General features: G+C 44.0%; 1 protein-coding gene across 2 annotated transcripts in view; it reads left to right on the top strand.

Annotated features, from left to right (window-relative positions):
- The window catches only part of LOC119959337 (pituitary tumor-transforming gene 1 protein-interacting protein-like), a 48758-nt gene that overhangs the window by 940 nt on the left and 33652 nt on the right, over positions 1-14166 (top strand). Inside the window, exons 2-3 of one of the 2 annotated variants that reach the window (XM_038787639.1) lie at positions 5478-5634; positions 8542-8594. In XM_038787639.1, coding sequence (XP_038643567.1) covers positions 5541-5634; positions 8542-8594 — 147 coding nt within the window. In that variant the 5' untranslated portion in view covers positions 5478-5540. The remainder of the gene's footprint in view (positions 1-5477; positions 5635-8541; positions 8595-14166) is intronic. The other variant, XM_038787640.1, reaches the window with a different exon arrangement.

Here is a 14166-nt window from a genome sequence, read left to right as displayed (position 1 = left end):
ACAATAATCGATATAAACCCAGAGAGAGACAATAATCGATATAAACCCAGAGAGAGACAATAATCGATATAAACCCAGAGCGAGACAATAATCGATATAAACCCAGAGCGAGACAATAATCGATATAAACCCAGAGCGAGACAATAATCGATATAAACCCAGAGCGAGACAATAATCGATATAAACCCAGAGCGAGACAATAATCGATATAAACCCAGAGCGAGACAATAATCGATATAAACCCAGAGCGAGACAATAATCGATATAAACCCAGAGCGAGACAATAATCGATATAAACCCAGAGCGAGACAATAATCGATATAAACCCAGAGCGAGACAATAATCGATATAAACCCAGAGCGAGACAATAATCGATATAAACCCAGAGCGAGACAATAATCGATATAAACCCAGAGCGAGACAATAATCGATATAAACCCAGAGCGAGACAATAATCGATATAAACCCAGAGCGAGACAATAATCGATATAAACCCAGAGCGAGACAATAATCGATATAAACCCAGAGCGAGACAATAATCGATATAAACCCAGAGCGAGACAATAATCGATATAAACCCAGAGCGAGACAGTAATCGATATAAACCCAGAGCGAGACAGTAATCGATATAAACCCAGAGAGAGAGAGACAATAAACCCAGAGAGAGAGAGAGAGAGACAATAAACCCAGAGAGAGAGACAATAAACCCAGAGAGAGAGAGAGAGAGACAATAAACCGAGAGAGAGAGAGACAATAAACCCAGAGAGAGAGAGAGACAATAAACCCAGAGAGAGAGAGAGAGAGACAATAAACCGAGAGAGAGAGAGACAATAAACCCAGAGAGAGAGAGAGACAATAAACCCAGAGAGAGAGAGAGACAATAAACCCAGAGAGAGAGAGAGAGAGACAATAAACCCAGAGAGAGAGAGAGAGACAATAAACCCAGAGAGAGAGAGAGAGAGACAATAAACCCAGAGAGAGAGAGAGACAATAAACCCAGAGAGAGAGAGAGAGACAATAAACCCAGAGAGAGAGAGAGACAATAAACCCAGAGAGAGAGAGAGACAATAAACCCAGAGAGAGAGAGAGACAATAAACCCAGAGAGAGAGAGAGACAATAAACCCAGAGAGAGAGAGACAATAAACCCAGAGAGAGAGAGACAATAAACCCAGAGAGAGAGAGACAATAAACCCAGAGAGAGAGAGACAATAAACCCAGAGAGAGAGAGACAATAAACCCAGAGAGAGAGAGACAATAAACCCAGAGAGAGAGAGACAATAAACCCAGAGAGAGAGAGACAATAAACCCAGAGAGAGAGAGAGACAATAAACCCAGAGAGAGAGAGAGACAATAAACCCAGAGAGAGAGAGAGACAATAAACCCAGAGAGAGAGAGAGACAATAAACCCAGAGAGAGAGAGACAATAAACCCAGAGAGAGAGAGACAATAAACCCAGAGAGAGAGAGACAATAAACCCAGAGAGAGAGAGACAATAAACCCAGAGAGAGAGAGACAATAAACCCGAGAGAGAGAGACAATAAACCCAGAGAGAGAGAGACAATAAACCCAGAGAGAGAGAGACAATAAACCCAGAGAGAGAGAGACAATAAACCCAGAGAGAGAGAGACAATAAACCCAGAGAGAGAGAGACAATAAACCCAGAGAGAGAGAGACAATAAACCCAGAGAGAGAGAGACAATAAACCCAGAGAGAGAGAGACAATAAACCCAGAGAGAGAGAGACAATAAACCCAGAGAGAGAGAGACAATAAACCCAGAGAGAGAGAGACAACAAACCCAGAGAGAGAGAGACAATAAACCCAGAGAGAGAGAGACAATAAACCCAGAGAGAGAGAGACAATAAACCCAGAGAGAGAGAGACAATAAACCCAGAGAGAGAGAGACAATAAACCCAGAGAGAGAGAGACAATAAACCCAGAGAGAGAGACAATAAACCCAGAGAGAGAGAGACAATAAACCCAGAGAGAGAGAGACAATAAACCCAGAGAGAGAGAGACAATAAACCCAGAGAGAGAGAGACAATAAACCCAGAGAGAGAGAGACAATAAACCCAGAGAGAGAGAGACAATAAACCCAGAGAGAGAGAGACAATAAACCCAGAGAGAGAGACAATAAACCCAGAGAGAGAGAGACAATAAACCCAGAGAGAGAGAGACAATAATCAATATAAACCCAGAGAGAGACAGTAATCGATATAAACCCAGAGAGAGAGAGAGACAATAAACCCAGAGAGAGACAATAATCGATATAAACCCAGAGAGTGAGAGACAAATCGCTGAGTAACTAAACTAAGCAGCTTTCCGAATAAAGGTGGGGTTGAAGGAACATCATATTATGTATGTTTATGCGGGTGGCATGGTGGCACAGTGGTTAGCATGTTGCCTCACGGGTTCGATCCCAGCTGCAAGTCACTGTCCGTGTGGAGTTTGCACATTATCTCCACGTTTGCATGGGTCTCACCCCCACAACCCCAAGATGTGCAGCCTGGGTAGGTTGGCCATGCTAAATTGCCCTTTAATTGGGGAGGGGGGGGGGGGGGGGGGGGGGGGGGAAGGATTGGGTACTCTCAATTAATGTGAATTGTCAGCACTTGCAAAATTCTTAACCAGTTGAAACTAAACCAGTAATTAAATCTCAGCTGTATGTTACTAAAACTAAATCAAGAGGCAATGTTCAGCGATTAAGGGAGACTTGAGGTAGACTGAAATACAGTGATGGCACCACCCTTTGCAAACAGGGAGTGTTATGTTTACATTTTGATTGAAAGGAGTTATCCGTTGTGATTTGTTTTTTGATTGGAGTCTCGTGTGGTGATTCTCTTTTACAAGTTAAATGGTTAACAAAGTAAATTTTTCCTGACTTTATCGTGAAATATATCTGAAGGCACAAGGAAGGTGTAGCTATTTACTGCAGTCAGTTTTCATTGATGTTTAATTGAATAGTAAATAATACCAGCCATAGGGAATGAATCATATTGGGTGCTGGGCCTATTATTTCAAGATGGATTATTGAGAGAGACATCTGACATGGGTATAATACAGGTTTGATGTTCTATAAACTGCTGATTGATTGTGTAACTGTTGTTCCCAGTTAGAAACCACAATGGTTAAAAAGAGAAATGAGTGGTTCAGTGTCTTTCTCTCCCCACCCCTACCCGTCTGCTGAAGTTGGTGTTTGGTGTGGCTTCCCTTCAAGACTTTTCCATGATGTTGCAATCAAGCAGCCATTCTAAATGTGTGATCCTGTGGCTCATTGGGCGGCACTCTCTCCTAAAACATTATTTGGTCATTATCTCATTGCTGTTTGTGGAATCTTGGTGTGCACACAGTGGGACCTCCTGATGTGTAAGCTTGGAGATTTATTTTTCTGTTCAGTCATCAGAACCAGGGCATTAAATGATCATATTTTTGAACCAAACTTCCATTTCAACATTTATACCAAGGCTGTCAATTTTGGTGCAGTTAGGAGTAAATGGTAGTAATTTTAAATGCTGGCAAATAGTGTAGTTCTTTTAAAGAAAATACACAATCCATGTTCATTTAGAATGCAGTGTAAAGGTGTAAAGGATTGCAGCATTGGCGAAGTCTCAATAATCTAATACAGGAGCAAATTTATGAAAAGCCTCATCATAACCATTTGATATCTGAAGTAATCAATAATTTACTTTTGTAGGTACGGTCACTTTTTTTGGTTAACTGGCACAGACGCTCTCATTCCAGAAGTAAAAAATGGTCACTTCTTGGATAATAATGATCTTTGTTGTCACAAGTAGACTTACATTAACACTGCATGGAGTTACTGTGAAAATCCCCTAGTCGCCACATTTCCGCACCTGTTCGGGTACACGGAGGGAGAATTCAGAATATCCAAATTAGCTAACAGCATGTTTTTCGGGAGTTACTGGGAGGAAACCGGAGCACCCGGAGGAAACCCACACGGACAAAGGGAGAACGTGCAGACTCCACACAGACAGTGACCCAAGCTGGGAATCGAACCTGGGACCTTCGAGCTTTGAAGCAACAGTGCTAACCACTATGCTGCCGTACCGCCAATCGAAGGACAAGGGGAGAACTTGCCTTTCTTCATTTAGAACCGCAGCATCCATTACATGTATTTAACCAGCCCAATTTGTATTTATAGAGTGGGTTTTGACACACAATTTCTTGGGGTATTTCACAGGAGCACTGAGAGGCAGAGTTTAACATTAAGGTAATACTAGGACAGGCTATCAAAGCTTGGTCATAAGAACGTAGGTTCTAAGGAGCTTCTAAAGGAGGAAAGAAGTGAAGAGGCTTTGCAAAATAATTCCGAGCTTCCACCTTGGGCAATGGAAGGCATGGCTATTAGTTGTGCCAGTTCTGGAGTGAAGGAAATCTGTTTGTGCAGAAGGCCAGAACTGGAAATTGAACATAATGAACAAAGCCCATGATTTGTAGAACCCTTCCATCCTTCCCCTCAACTCAAACTTCACCTTCTTGAGTGTTTAAAAACTCCAACAGCGGCCGTAAAACGACCACTGATTCCCTGTTCCGGGGGATGGAATAGCAGCCAGGCAGCGTAGAGCTCCCAGCTCTAGCTGCTGATACAGCCTGGAGAATTGCCTGCAGCGGCCGCGCAGCACTTTATAGCGGACGCAGCCCACTGACTCGGCCACAAAAATAGTCTTTACCCTTCCCCCACCCACGCTTCGGCTGGCTTGCCCATCTTGCCTGCGGATCATCCCTCCCCCCACTGTGGCGGCGCTGGAGTGAGTCCACAGCCGCCAAGCTGCGTTCCCGGTGGATGAGACCCATGCCGTCGGGAACTTGGCTGGTCGGGGACGGATCATCGTGGGGTGGGCCTCGGCCAATGTTCGGAGGATGTGGATATGCCATTTTTCAGGGGGCGGAGCATCGCAAAAGCGGCACCTCCCCCGATTTCATCATCGGGGATTCTTCGTCCCCGTCGCCGAATGTGATTTAGGCGATGGGGATTGGAGAATCTAGCCCATGGCCTCCAGAGGACCCAGCTCAAGCCTCACATGTACCACCTTCAATACCCTTCCAGCTTGGGACAGGACTAAAACGTATGAATATGGTTTGCAGAGCCCCCCCCCCCCCCCCCAAACAACGCTCACAAGCATCCCCACCCCCTCGAAGAGTCGACTCATCCTCGCCTTTGTGAGGTGCGCCCTATACACCACCTTCAATTGTATCAGCCCCAACCTCGCGCACAAAGTTGAGGCATTCCCTCTCCAGAGCACCTCACATCACAACCCCTCCTCTTTGCTATTTCCTCTATCTTCTGAGCACTCATTGAGCATTGTCCCGAAATGCCAGCCTAGATTACATGCTGAAGTGAGGCTTGACCCTTTTGATTCCGAGGTAAGAATGCACTGCCAACTGAGCAAGTGGGTAAGTTGATAAATGTTTAACTTGGTAGATGTGGCTTTCTGACCATGTGCTTTTTATGTCTAGGACTCTTGTTGATCCTTATTGGTTTTGGAAATTTCAGTTGAATACTCACGGCTGGAGGACAAAATGAAGCTCTGGATTTGGCTGCCGAGAATGATCGGAATTCTCTTTGGATTGAGCCTTGGAGCATCAGGCCAGGTTACTTCTGCCCCAAGTTCTGGTGAGAAATGTCCACTTTGTTACTAAAAGGTCCAGTTTCATTGGCTGATGTGCACACAGTTGTTTCTGAGGATGTATCCCTGTTTCTAAACTGAGTTTGGCCATATTTGCTCGGTAGCACCCGAGTTCCTTCCGTTACCCCAAGCACCATGTAGTAACTTAAGTGCCGGTGATTTAACTCCTTCTAATTGGGTTACTGCAGCACATTCTTTTTTTAATTTAAAGTACCCAATTCTTTTTTCCCCAATTAAGGGGCAATTTAGTGTGGCCAATCCACCTACCCTGCACACCTTTGGGTTGTGGGTTGAGACCCATACAGACGCGAGGAGAATGTGCAAACTCCACACGGACAGTGGGCCGGGATCGAACCCGGGTCCTTGGCACGATGAGACAGCAGTGCTAACCACTGTGCCGCCCCACTGCAGCACAATCTGAAGGAACAACAGTTTGAATCTCGTTGAACTGTGTGACATCCGCAGTTGTAACAGTGTTGTAGGATTGTGTGGTCATTTTCTCCACATCCTTTGTGCTTTTGTAAGACATGTTTGGTTGCTGGGTTATTATGGGTTAACTTGGCCCACCAAGCAGAACTCTCACCACCATAACAAAGATTGTGGATTTAGTTAAACCCCGTTCTGACACACAAGCTTACGGCATGCCTCTTGGTACCTGGAGGTGGTTTAACATGGCGCATGACCGTTGCGAGTTAAATGAAGTTGGCCATGAATGTACCTTCAGTGATAAATAATAATATGATGCTGACTTTTGATGAACACCAACTCCGGAATGCATATAGTACATGTGTGTAGGAATGGAATACTGTAAACTTGCACTGAACGTGTGAATGAAGAGCACATATCTGCACAGTTCTCACAGAATTTTAGTTCTCAACTAGTTAACATTTTGGATGAACACAAATTCTGCTATTTATGTATTTGTGAGGCAGGTGCTAGTATTTGGAAATCCAACTGTCATCATGCATCATGCTGCCTGTTTGCTAAATGCTATTGGGTGTGTTTATCTGAGTGTGTCCTTTCTAAGTGTACACTCTATTTACAAGTCAGTAACGTTCATTATCACTGAGTTCCAGTTTAGTTATTGGTAGAAACTTACAACACAGTGAGACTGTTAGTACTGCTGTGAACATTTTACTCAGTATTGGCAGTTCAGTCTTGGTTACGTTATTTTTAAAGTGTATTAACTATACTCAGTTTGACCGAATGGTTCAGAAAAAGTTTTTTGCTAGTTTGAAATATGTACAAAAATGTATTGACCTTTGAGATTTGATTGGCACCATTCTACTTCAAGCTATGCATAGCATGAAAGTGTTGTGGATTTCTCCATTACTCCGTGGCTGTATAAACCTAATTTCTTTGCCCACACAATCTGTGTGTCTCTTCTTTCTGTTCCTTCATCTCTTAATCTATCTGTCCCTTGCCTATCGTTCAGTCTGCCGCGCCCTCTCTTAGCGCTCTTCTCTCCCTATCTCTCTCTTTTTTTGTGTCTCTCTCACTCTCTCGTGCTCTTACCTCTCGCTCTCGTGCGCGCTCAGGTTAGGAAGGAGCAGTGGTCCGAAAGCTAGTGATTCAAAACAAACCTGTGGACTTTAACCTGCTGTTGTTAGACTTCTTACTGTAAGAAGTCTTACAACACCAGGTTAAAGTCCAACAGGTTTGTTTCAAACACGAGCTTTCGGAGCGCAGCTCCTCCTTCAGGTGACTGGAGAGGTACCTCACCCAGTCCAACGCCGGCATCTCCACATCATGTGCTCACCATCTATAAGGTCACAAATCTGGACTGTCATGGAATACTCCCCACTTGCCTGGATGAGTGTAGCTCCAACAGCTCTCAAAAAGCTTGACAGCATCCAAGACAAAGATGCACTGCAAGAACTCACCAGAGTTCCTTTGACAGCACCGTCCAAACCCACAACCTCTACTATCTAGGAAGGACAAGAGCAGCAGACACCATGGGTACACCAGCACCTGGAGGTTTCCCTCCAAGTCACTCACCATCCTGATTTGGAAATATATCGCCGCTCCATCATTGTTGCTGGAACAAAATCCTGCTACTTGTTCCCTAACAGCTCTGTTTGTGTGTACCTACACCACATGGACTGCAGCGATTCAAGAAGACAGCTCACCACCACCATCGCTAGGGCAATTAGGGGTGAGCAATAAATGCTGGCCTAGCCAGCAAGACCCACATCCCGTTAAAGTGAATTTAAAAAAAAAAAAGCCATTATCTGGTTTGATGCAGACAGTCCAATTGCTACAATTATGACTCTGAAACTATTGTACCATATTGTCATTTAAAAAACCTATCTAGATCAGATGTGTCACCCTTTCCAACCCCTACCATGTGGCTTGTATATGTGGCTGCCGACCCACAGCAATGAAATTCACTTAAGAGCCCTAAAATTAGGCAGGCAAACCACTTGTTATATTCAAGAATACTGATCACTCCAGTCTTTCAGAGGCAATTCGGGTTGAGCGATGAACGGCATCACATACGCTGCGATTAACTTTTAAGAAAAATGCAGAAAAAAGCTTTGTGTGGCGTCACGTGGGGCTCAATCCTCCGGTTCCCCAGCCACACGTTTCTCAGCATGTCGTTCACTGGTGGCAGGATTCTACACTCCTGCTGCTTGTAAATGGGATTTCCCATTGAAAACACCTCCCCCGCTGGGGAACCCATGGACGGGGATGCGCTGCTGGCGGGAACGTTGAATCGCAGCAGCCAGAGAATTCTGGCCATGGTTGGTGAGCATTGTATGAAATGGCATGCATGGGTTGGGGGACAGGTGAAGAGGAGAAATTTCATCATTAGCTGACTCTTTGGAGGAAATATTTCACCGTCAGAGTTTCTTTTAAATATAAGATTAAGTATGTATCCCTCTCTTTTTCAGGTTGCAGTGCTTCCAGCAACAACAATTGTGAGCAATGTCTGAGGAATGTTTCGGTGAGAGACGCAATTAATTGTTGCATTCCTGTAGCCCACATTACCTGATGGGTGAGATATGAAGCTTGCGACCGCAGGGATAAAGGAATAGAAGGATATGTGATCAGGGTGAGATGGAGCAACATGGGAGGGACTCGTGGGGTTTACAGACTTGAGGCAAGAGCAGCTGGGTGGGTGCAGTATGAACAGAACCATCATTGATCTACAAATGTTATGCTGCATGTGTGTGTATTCTCCCAAGTTATTTGAAATGAGTATTTTTGTAATCTCTGCAGTATTTAAGAATTGGACACAGCAGAAATAATCGGTTAAGCAACAATGCAGTCAGTATTTCCTTGAAACAGGATCTCTCGCCATTTTGTCAAGTCAGACAAGTTCAAAACTAGTGAGGGTAAACCTTGCCTGTCAGAACCGAGGGGTTGTGTTTTGTTTTTTGTTTTTTTCCAATTAAGAGGCAATTTAGTGTGGCCAACCTACCTACCCTGCACATCCTTGGGTTGTGGGGGTGAGACCCACGTAGTCACAGGGAGAATATGCAAACTCCACACAGACAGTGGGCCCGGATCGCACCCTTCGGGGGGGTCACTAACCACCATGCTGCCCCTTCGGGGGTTGAGTTTGTAACATTACCGATGTTGGTGTTTGCACTGGGAAATCTTTTAAATTCAAAATCACCCTGGCATGTGTTCGCCTGGTATTTTATCAGCAATGTGTACACATTTATCACACTGCTGCTTGGGTGCGAGAGTGCTGATGAGGGTGTGAGTGGGTGAGAGCGTAGAGTTTATCGCTTGGCTCAGTCCATGTTAGTTTTTATACTCCACTCCTTCCACTCTATTGACTCAATCTAGCCCTGTCAGTATTTCCTCCTATCACTTCTCCTGCCCTTTAAAGGCATATATAATCTTCACCTCAACACTCCAGGCAGCAGTAGCAAGTTCCACATTCTCACCACTCCGGGTGAAGAGGTTTGTCCTGATTTTTTTTTTTAAGTAAAATAAATTTAGAGTATCCAATTCTTTTTTTCCAATAACGGGCAATTTAACACGGCCAATTCACCTACCCTAGGCTCTTTGGGTGAGATCCACGCAGACACTGAGAATGTGCAAACTCCACACGGATAGTGACCCAGGGCCAGGATTGAACGCGAGTCCCCTGCGCGTGAGGCAACAATGCTAACCACTGCCCCACCTTGCTGCCGGTTGTCCTGATTTATTAATTGGATTTATTAGTGGCTATTTTATATTTCTTTAGTTTTGGGTTACTCTACAGGTGGAAACATACTCTACATGTATCCAACTGAATTTGCAATTTATAGCACTATCAGGTCACCACCTCAACTTTCTCTTTTTTCTAACCTTTTGGAAGTGGTCTCAGTTCTGATGATCTCTTCAAATCTGTACCTTCTCTGGTGTTCCCATGTTCTCTTTGTAATACGGAGACCAGAACTGTTCACAGTACAGCATTACCAACTCTCATTTTATGCATGTTATAACCCGCACGGGTCTTCCACAACCACATGGAGCTTGCAGAATACGAGCTCCCCCCGATAAGGGTGCGGGGGACCCTTAACTAATGCAATGCGTCTTTTGCATAGAGTCGGCCAGTCAGGCACTGACTAGAGAAAACCCCGTAGAGAACTGCTGGAGCTGTGTATATAGTTCATGTGTTCAATAAAAATAAGTTGGGTGGCAGGTGGCATAGTGGTTAGCACTGCAGCCTACGGCACTGAGGATCTGGATTCGAATCCTGGCCTGGGTCACTGTCCGTGTGGAGTTCGCACATTCTCCCTGTGTCTGTGTGGGTTTCACTCCCACAACCCCAAAGATGTGTAAATTAGGTGGATTGGCCACGCTAGTGTCCCTTAATTGAAAAAAAATAATAATTGGGTACACTAAATTTTTTATTTTTAAAAAAGTTTTGTTTTTTCTCTGCAACTCATTATGGACTCCTTTCGTTGCCCCTTACAAAAATGCAGTATTTCAAGCAGGTGACTCTGTTTCCATGAACTGTAAATCTGATCTGTTTTAACCTGCCTTTGTGAATGGCTCATTGTCCAGGCTGCTTCCCCAGAGCAAGGAGAAATGAAACTTCAGTAAATCTTTTACAAACTCAAGTAGCAGCAAAGTTTTTTTTTACACTGAATACATAGCAGCATCAGCATAATGAGCTAGATTTTTAATCAGGAAGCTCACAGTATTTGTTTTGAACAGCAAACAAGCATTTCAGTTTAGAAGCAGAGAACTGCTTAATAGATTTGCAATAAACCATACGAATTAGGAGCGGGAGTAGGCCACCCAGCCCCTTGAACCTGCTCCGCCATTTAATAAAATGGCTGATCTGATTTTAACCTCACTCCACATTCCTGCTTACCCTCAATGACCTTTCACCCCCTTGTTGACCAAGAATCTATCTGGATCTGCCTTAAAAATATTCAAAGGCTGCTTCCGCTGCTGAGAGTTCCAGAGACTCACGACTCAGAAAAAGTTTCTCCTCCTCTCTGTCTTAAATGAGCGTCCCCTTATTTTTTAAACAGTGATTCCTAGTTTGGGATTCTCCCACAAGCGGAAACATCCTCTCCACATCCACCTTGTCAATATCCCTCAGGATCTTAAAAGTTTCAATCAGGTTGCCTCTTTTTTTCCAATTAAAGGAGAATTTAGAGTGGCCAATCCACCTACCCTGCACATCTTTGGATTTTGAGGGTGAGACCCATGCAGACACTGGGCGAATGTACAAACTCCACAGTGACCTGGAGCTGGGATCGAACCAGGGTTCTCTGTGCTGTGAGACAGCAGTGCTAACCGCTGTGCCACCCACCTCTTACTCTTCTACACTCTTAACGGATACAAACCTAACCTCCAACCTTTCCTTGAGACAACCTGCCCATTCCTGGAATTAATCTAGTGACTTTGCCTAACATAAGAACATAAGAACATAAGAACTAGGAGCAGGAGTAGGCCATCTGGCCCCTCGAGCCTGCTCCGCCATTCAATTAGATCATGGCTGATCTTTTGTGGACTCAGCTCCACTTTCCGGCCCGAACACCATAACCCTTAATCCCTTTATTCTTCAAAAAACTATCTATCTTTACCTTAAAAACATGTAATGAAGGAGCCTCAACTGCTTCACTGGGCAAGGAATTCCATAGATTCACAACCCTTTGGGTGAAGAAGTTCCTCCTAAACTCAGTTCTAAATCTACTTCCCCTTATTTTGAGGCTATGCCCCCTAGTTCTGCTGTCACCCGCCAGTGGAAACAACCTGCCCGCATCTATCCTATCTATTCCCTTCATAATTTTAAATGTTTCTATAAGATCCCCCCTCATCCTTCTAAATTCCAACGAGTACAGTCCCAGTCTACTCAACCTCTCCTCATAATCCAACCCCTTCAGCTCTGGGATTAACCTAGTGAATCTCCTCTGCACACCCTCCAGCGCCAGTACGTCCTTTCTCAAGTAAGGAGACCAAAACTGAACACAATACTCCAGGTGTGGCCGCACTAACACCTTATACAATTGCAACATAACCTCCCTAGTCTTACACTCCATCCCTCTAGCAATGAAGGACAAAATTTCATTTTCCTTCTTAATCACCTGTTGCACTTGTAAACCAACCTTCTGTGACTCATGCACTAGCACACCCAAGTCTCTCTGAACAGCGGCATGCTTTAATATTTTATCGTTTAAATAATAATCCCGTTTGCTGTTATTCCTACCAAAATGGATAACCTCACATTTGTCAACATTGTATTCCATCTGCCAGACCCGAGCCCATTCACTTAACCTATCCAAATCCCTCTGCAGACTTCCAGTATCCTCTGCACTTTTCGCTTTACCACTCATCTTAGTGTCATCTGCAAACTTGGACACATTGCCCTTGGTCCCCAACTCCAAATCATCAATGTAAATTGTGAACAATTGTGGGCCCAACACGGATCCCTGAGGGACACCACTAGCTACTGATTGCCAACCAGAGAAACACCCATTTATCCCAACTCTTTGCTTTCTATTAATTAACCAATCCTCTATCCATGCTATAACTTTACCCGAAATGCCATGCATCTTTATCTTATGCAGCAACCTTTTGTTTGGCACCTTGTCAAAGGCTTTCTGGAAATCCAGATATACCACATCCATCGGCTCCCCGTTATCTACTGCACTGGTAATGTCCTCAAAAAATTCCACTAAATTAGTTAGGCATGACCTGCCTTTAACGAACCCATGCTGCGTCTGCCCAATGGGACAATTTCTATCCAGATGCCTCGCAATTTCTTCCTTGATGATAGATTCCAGCATCTTCCCTATTACCGAAGTTAAACTCACTGGCCTATAATTTCCTGCTTTCTGCCTACCTCCTTTTTTAAACAGTGGCGTCACGTTTGCTAATTTCCAATCCACCGGGACCACCCCAGAGTCTAGTGAATTTCGGTAAATTATCACTAGTGCATCTGCAATTTCCCTAGCCATCTCTTTTAGCACTCTGGGATGCATTCCATCAGGGCCAGGAGACTTGTCTACCTTTAGCCCCATTAGCTTGCCCATCACTCCCTCCTTAGTGATAACAATCCTCTCAAGGTCCTCACCTGTCATAGCCTCATTTCTATCAGTCGCTGGCATGTTATTTGTGTCTTCCACTGTGAAGACCGACCCAAAAAACCTGTTCAGTTCCTCAGCCATTTCCTCATTTCCCATTATTAAAACTCCCTTCTCATCCTCTAAAGGACCAATATTTACCTTAGCCACTCTTTTTTGTCTTATATATTTGTAAAAACTTTTACTGTCTGTTTTTATATTCTGAGCAAGTTTACTCTCATACTCTATCTTACTCTTCTTTATAGCTTTTTTAGTAGCTTTCTGTTGCCCCCTAAAGATTTCCCAGTCCTCTAATCTCCCAGCAATCTTTGCCACTTTATATGCTTTTTCCTTCAATTTGATACTCTCCTTTATTTCCTTAGATATCCACGGTCGATTTTCCCTCTTTCTTCCGTCCTTCCTTTTTGTTGGTATAAACCTTTGCTGAGCACTGTGAAAAATCGCTTGGAAGGTTCTCCACTGTTCCTCAACTGTTCCACCATAAAGTCTTAGCTCCCAGTCTACCTTAGCTAGTTCTTCTCTCATCCCCTTGTAATCTCCTTTGTTTAAACACAAAACACTAGTATTTGATTTTACTTTCTCACCCTCCATCTGTATTTTAAATTCCACCATATTGTGATCGCTCCTTCCGAGAGGATCCCTAACTATGAGATCATGAATCAATCCTGTCTCATTACACAGGACAAGATCTAGGACCGCTTGTTCCCTCGTAGGTTCCATTACATACTGTTCTAGGAAACTATCGCGGATACATTCTATAAACTCCTCCTCACGGTTGCCTTGACCGACCTGGTTAAACCAATCGACATGTAGATTAAAATCCCCATGATAACTGCTGTACCATTTCTACATGCATCAGTTATTTCTTTGTTTATTGCCTACCCCACCATCTCGTTACTATTTGGTGGCCGATAGACTACTCCTATCAGTGACTTTTTCGCCTTACTATTCCTGATTTCCACCCAAATGGATTCAACC

The sequence above is a fragment of the Scyliorhinus canicula genome, chromosome 2, assembly GCF_902713615.1.
Source record: "Scyliorhinus canicula chromosome 2, sScyCan1.1, whole genome shotgun sequence".
Taxonomy (NCBI): Eukaryota; Metazoa; Chordata; class Chondrichthyes; order Carcharhiniformes; family Scyliorhinidae; genus Scyliorhinus; species Scyliorhinus canicula.
The sequence above is the reverse complement of the archived record's forward strand: the minus strand, read 5'-3'. Positions and strand labels throughout refer to the sequence as shown.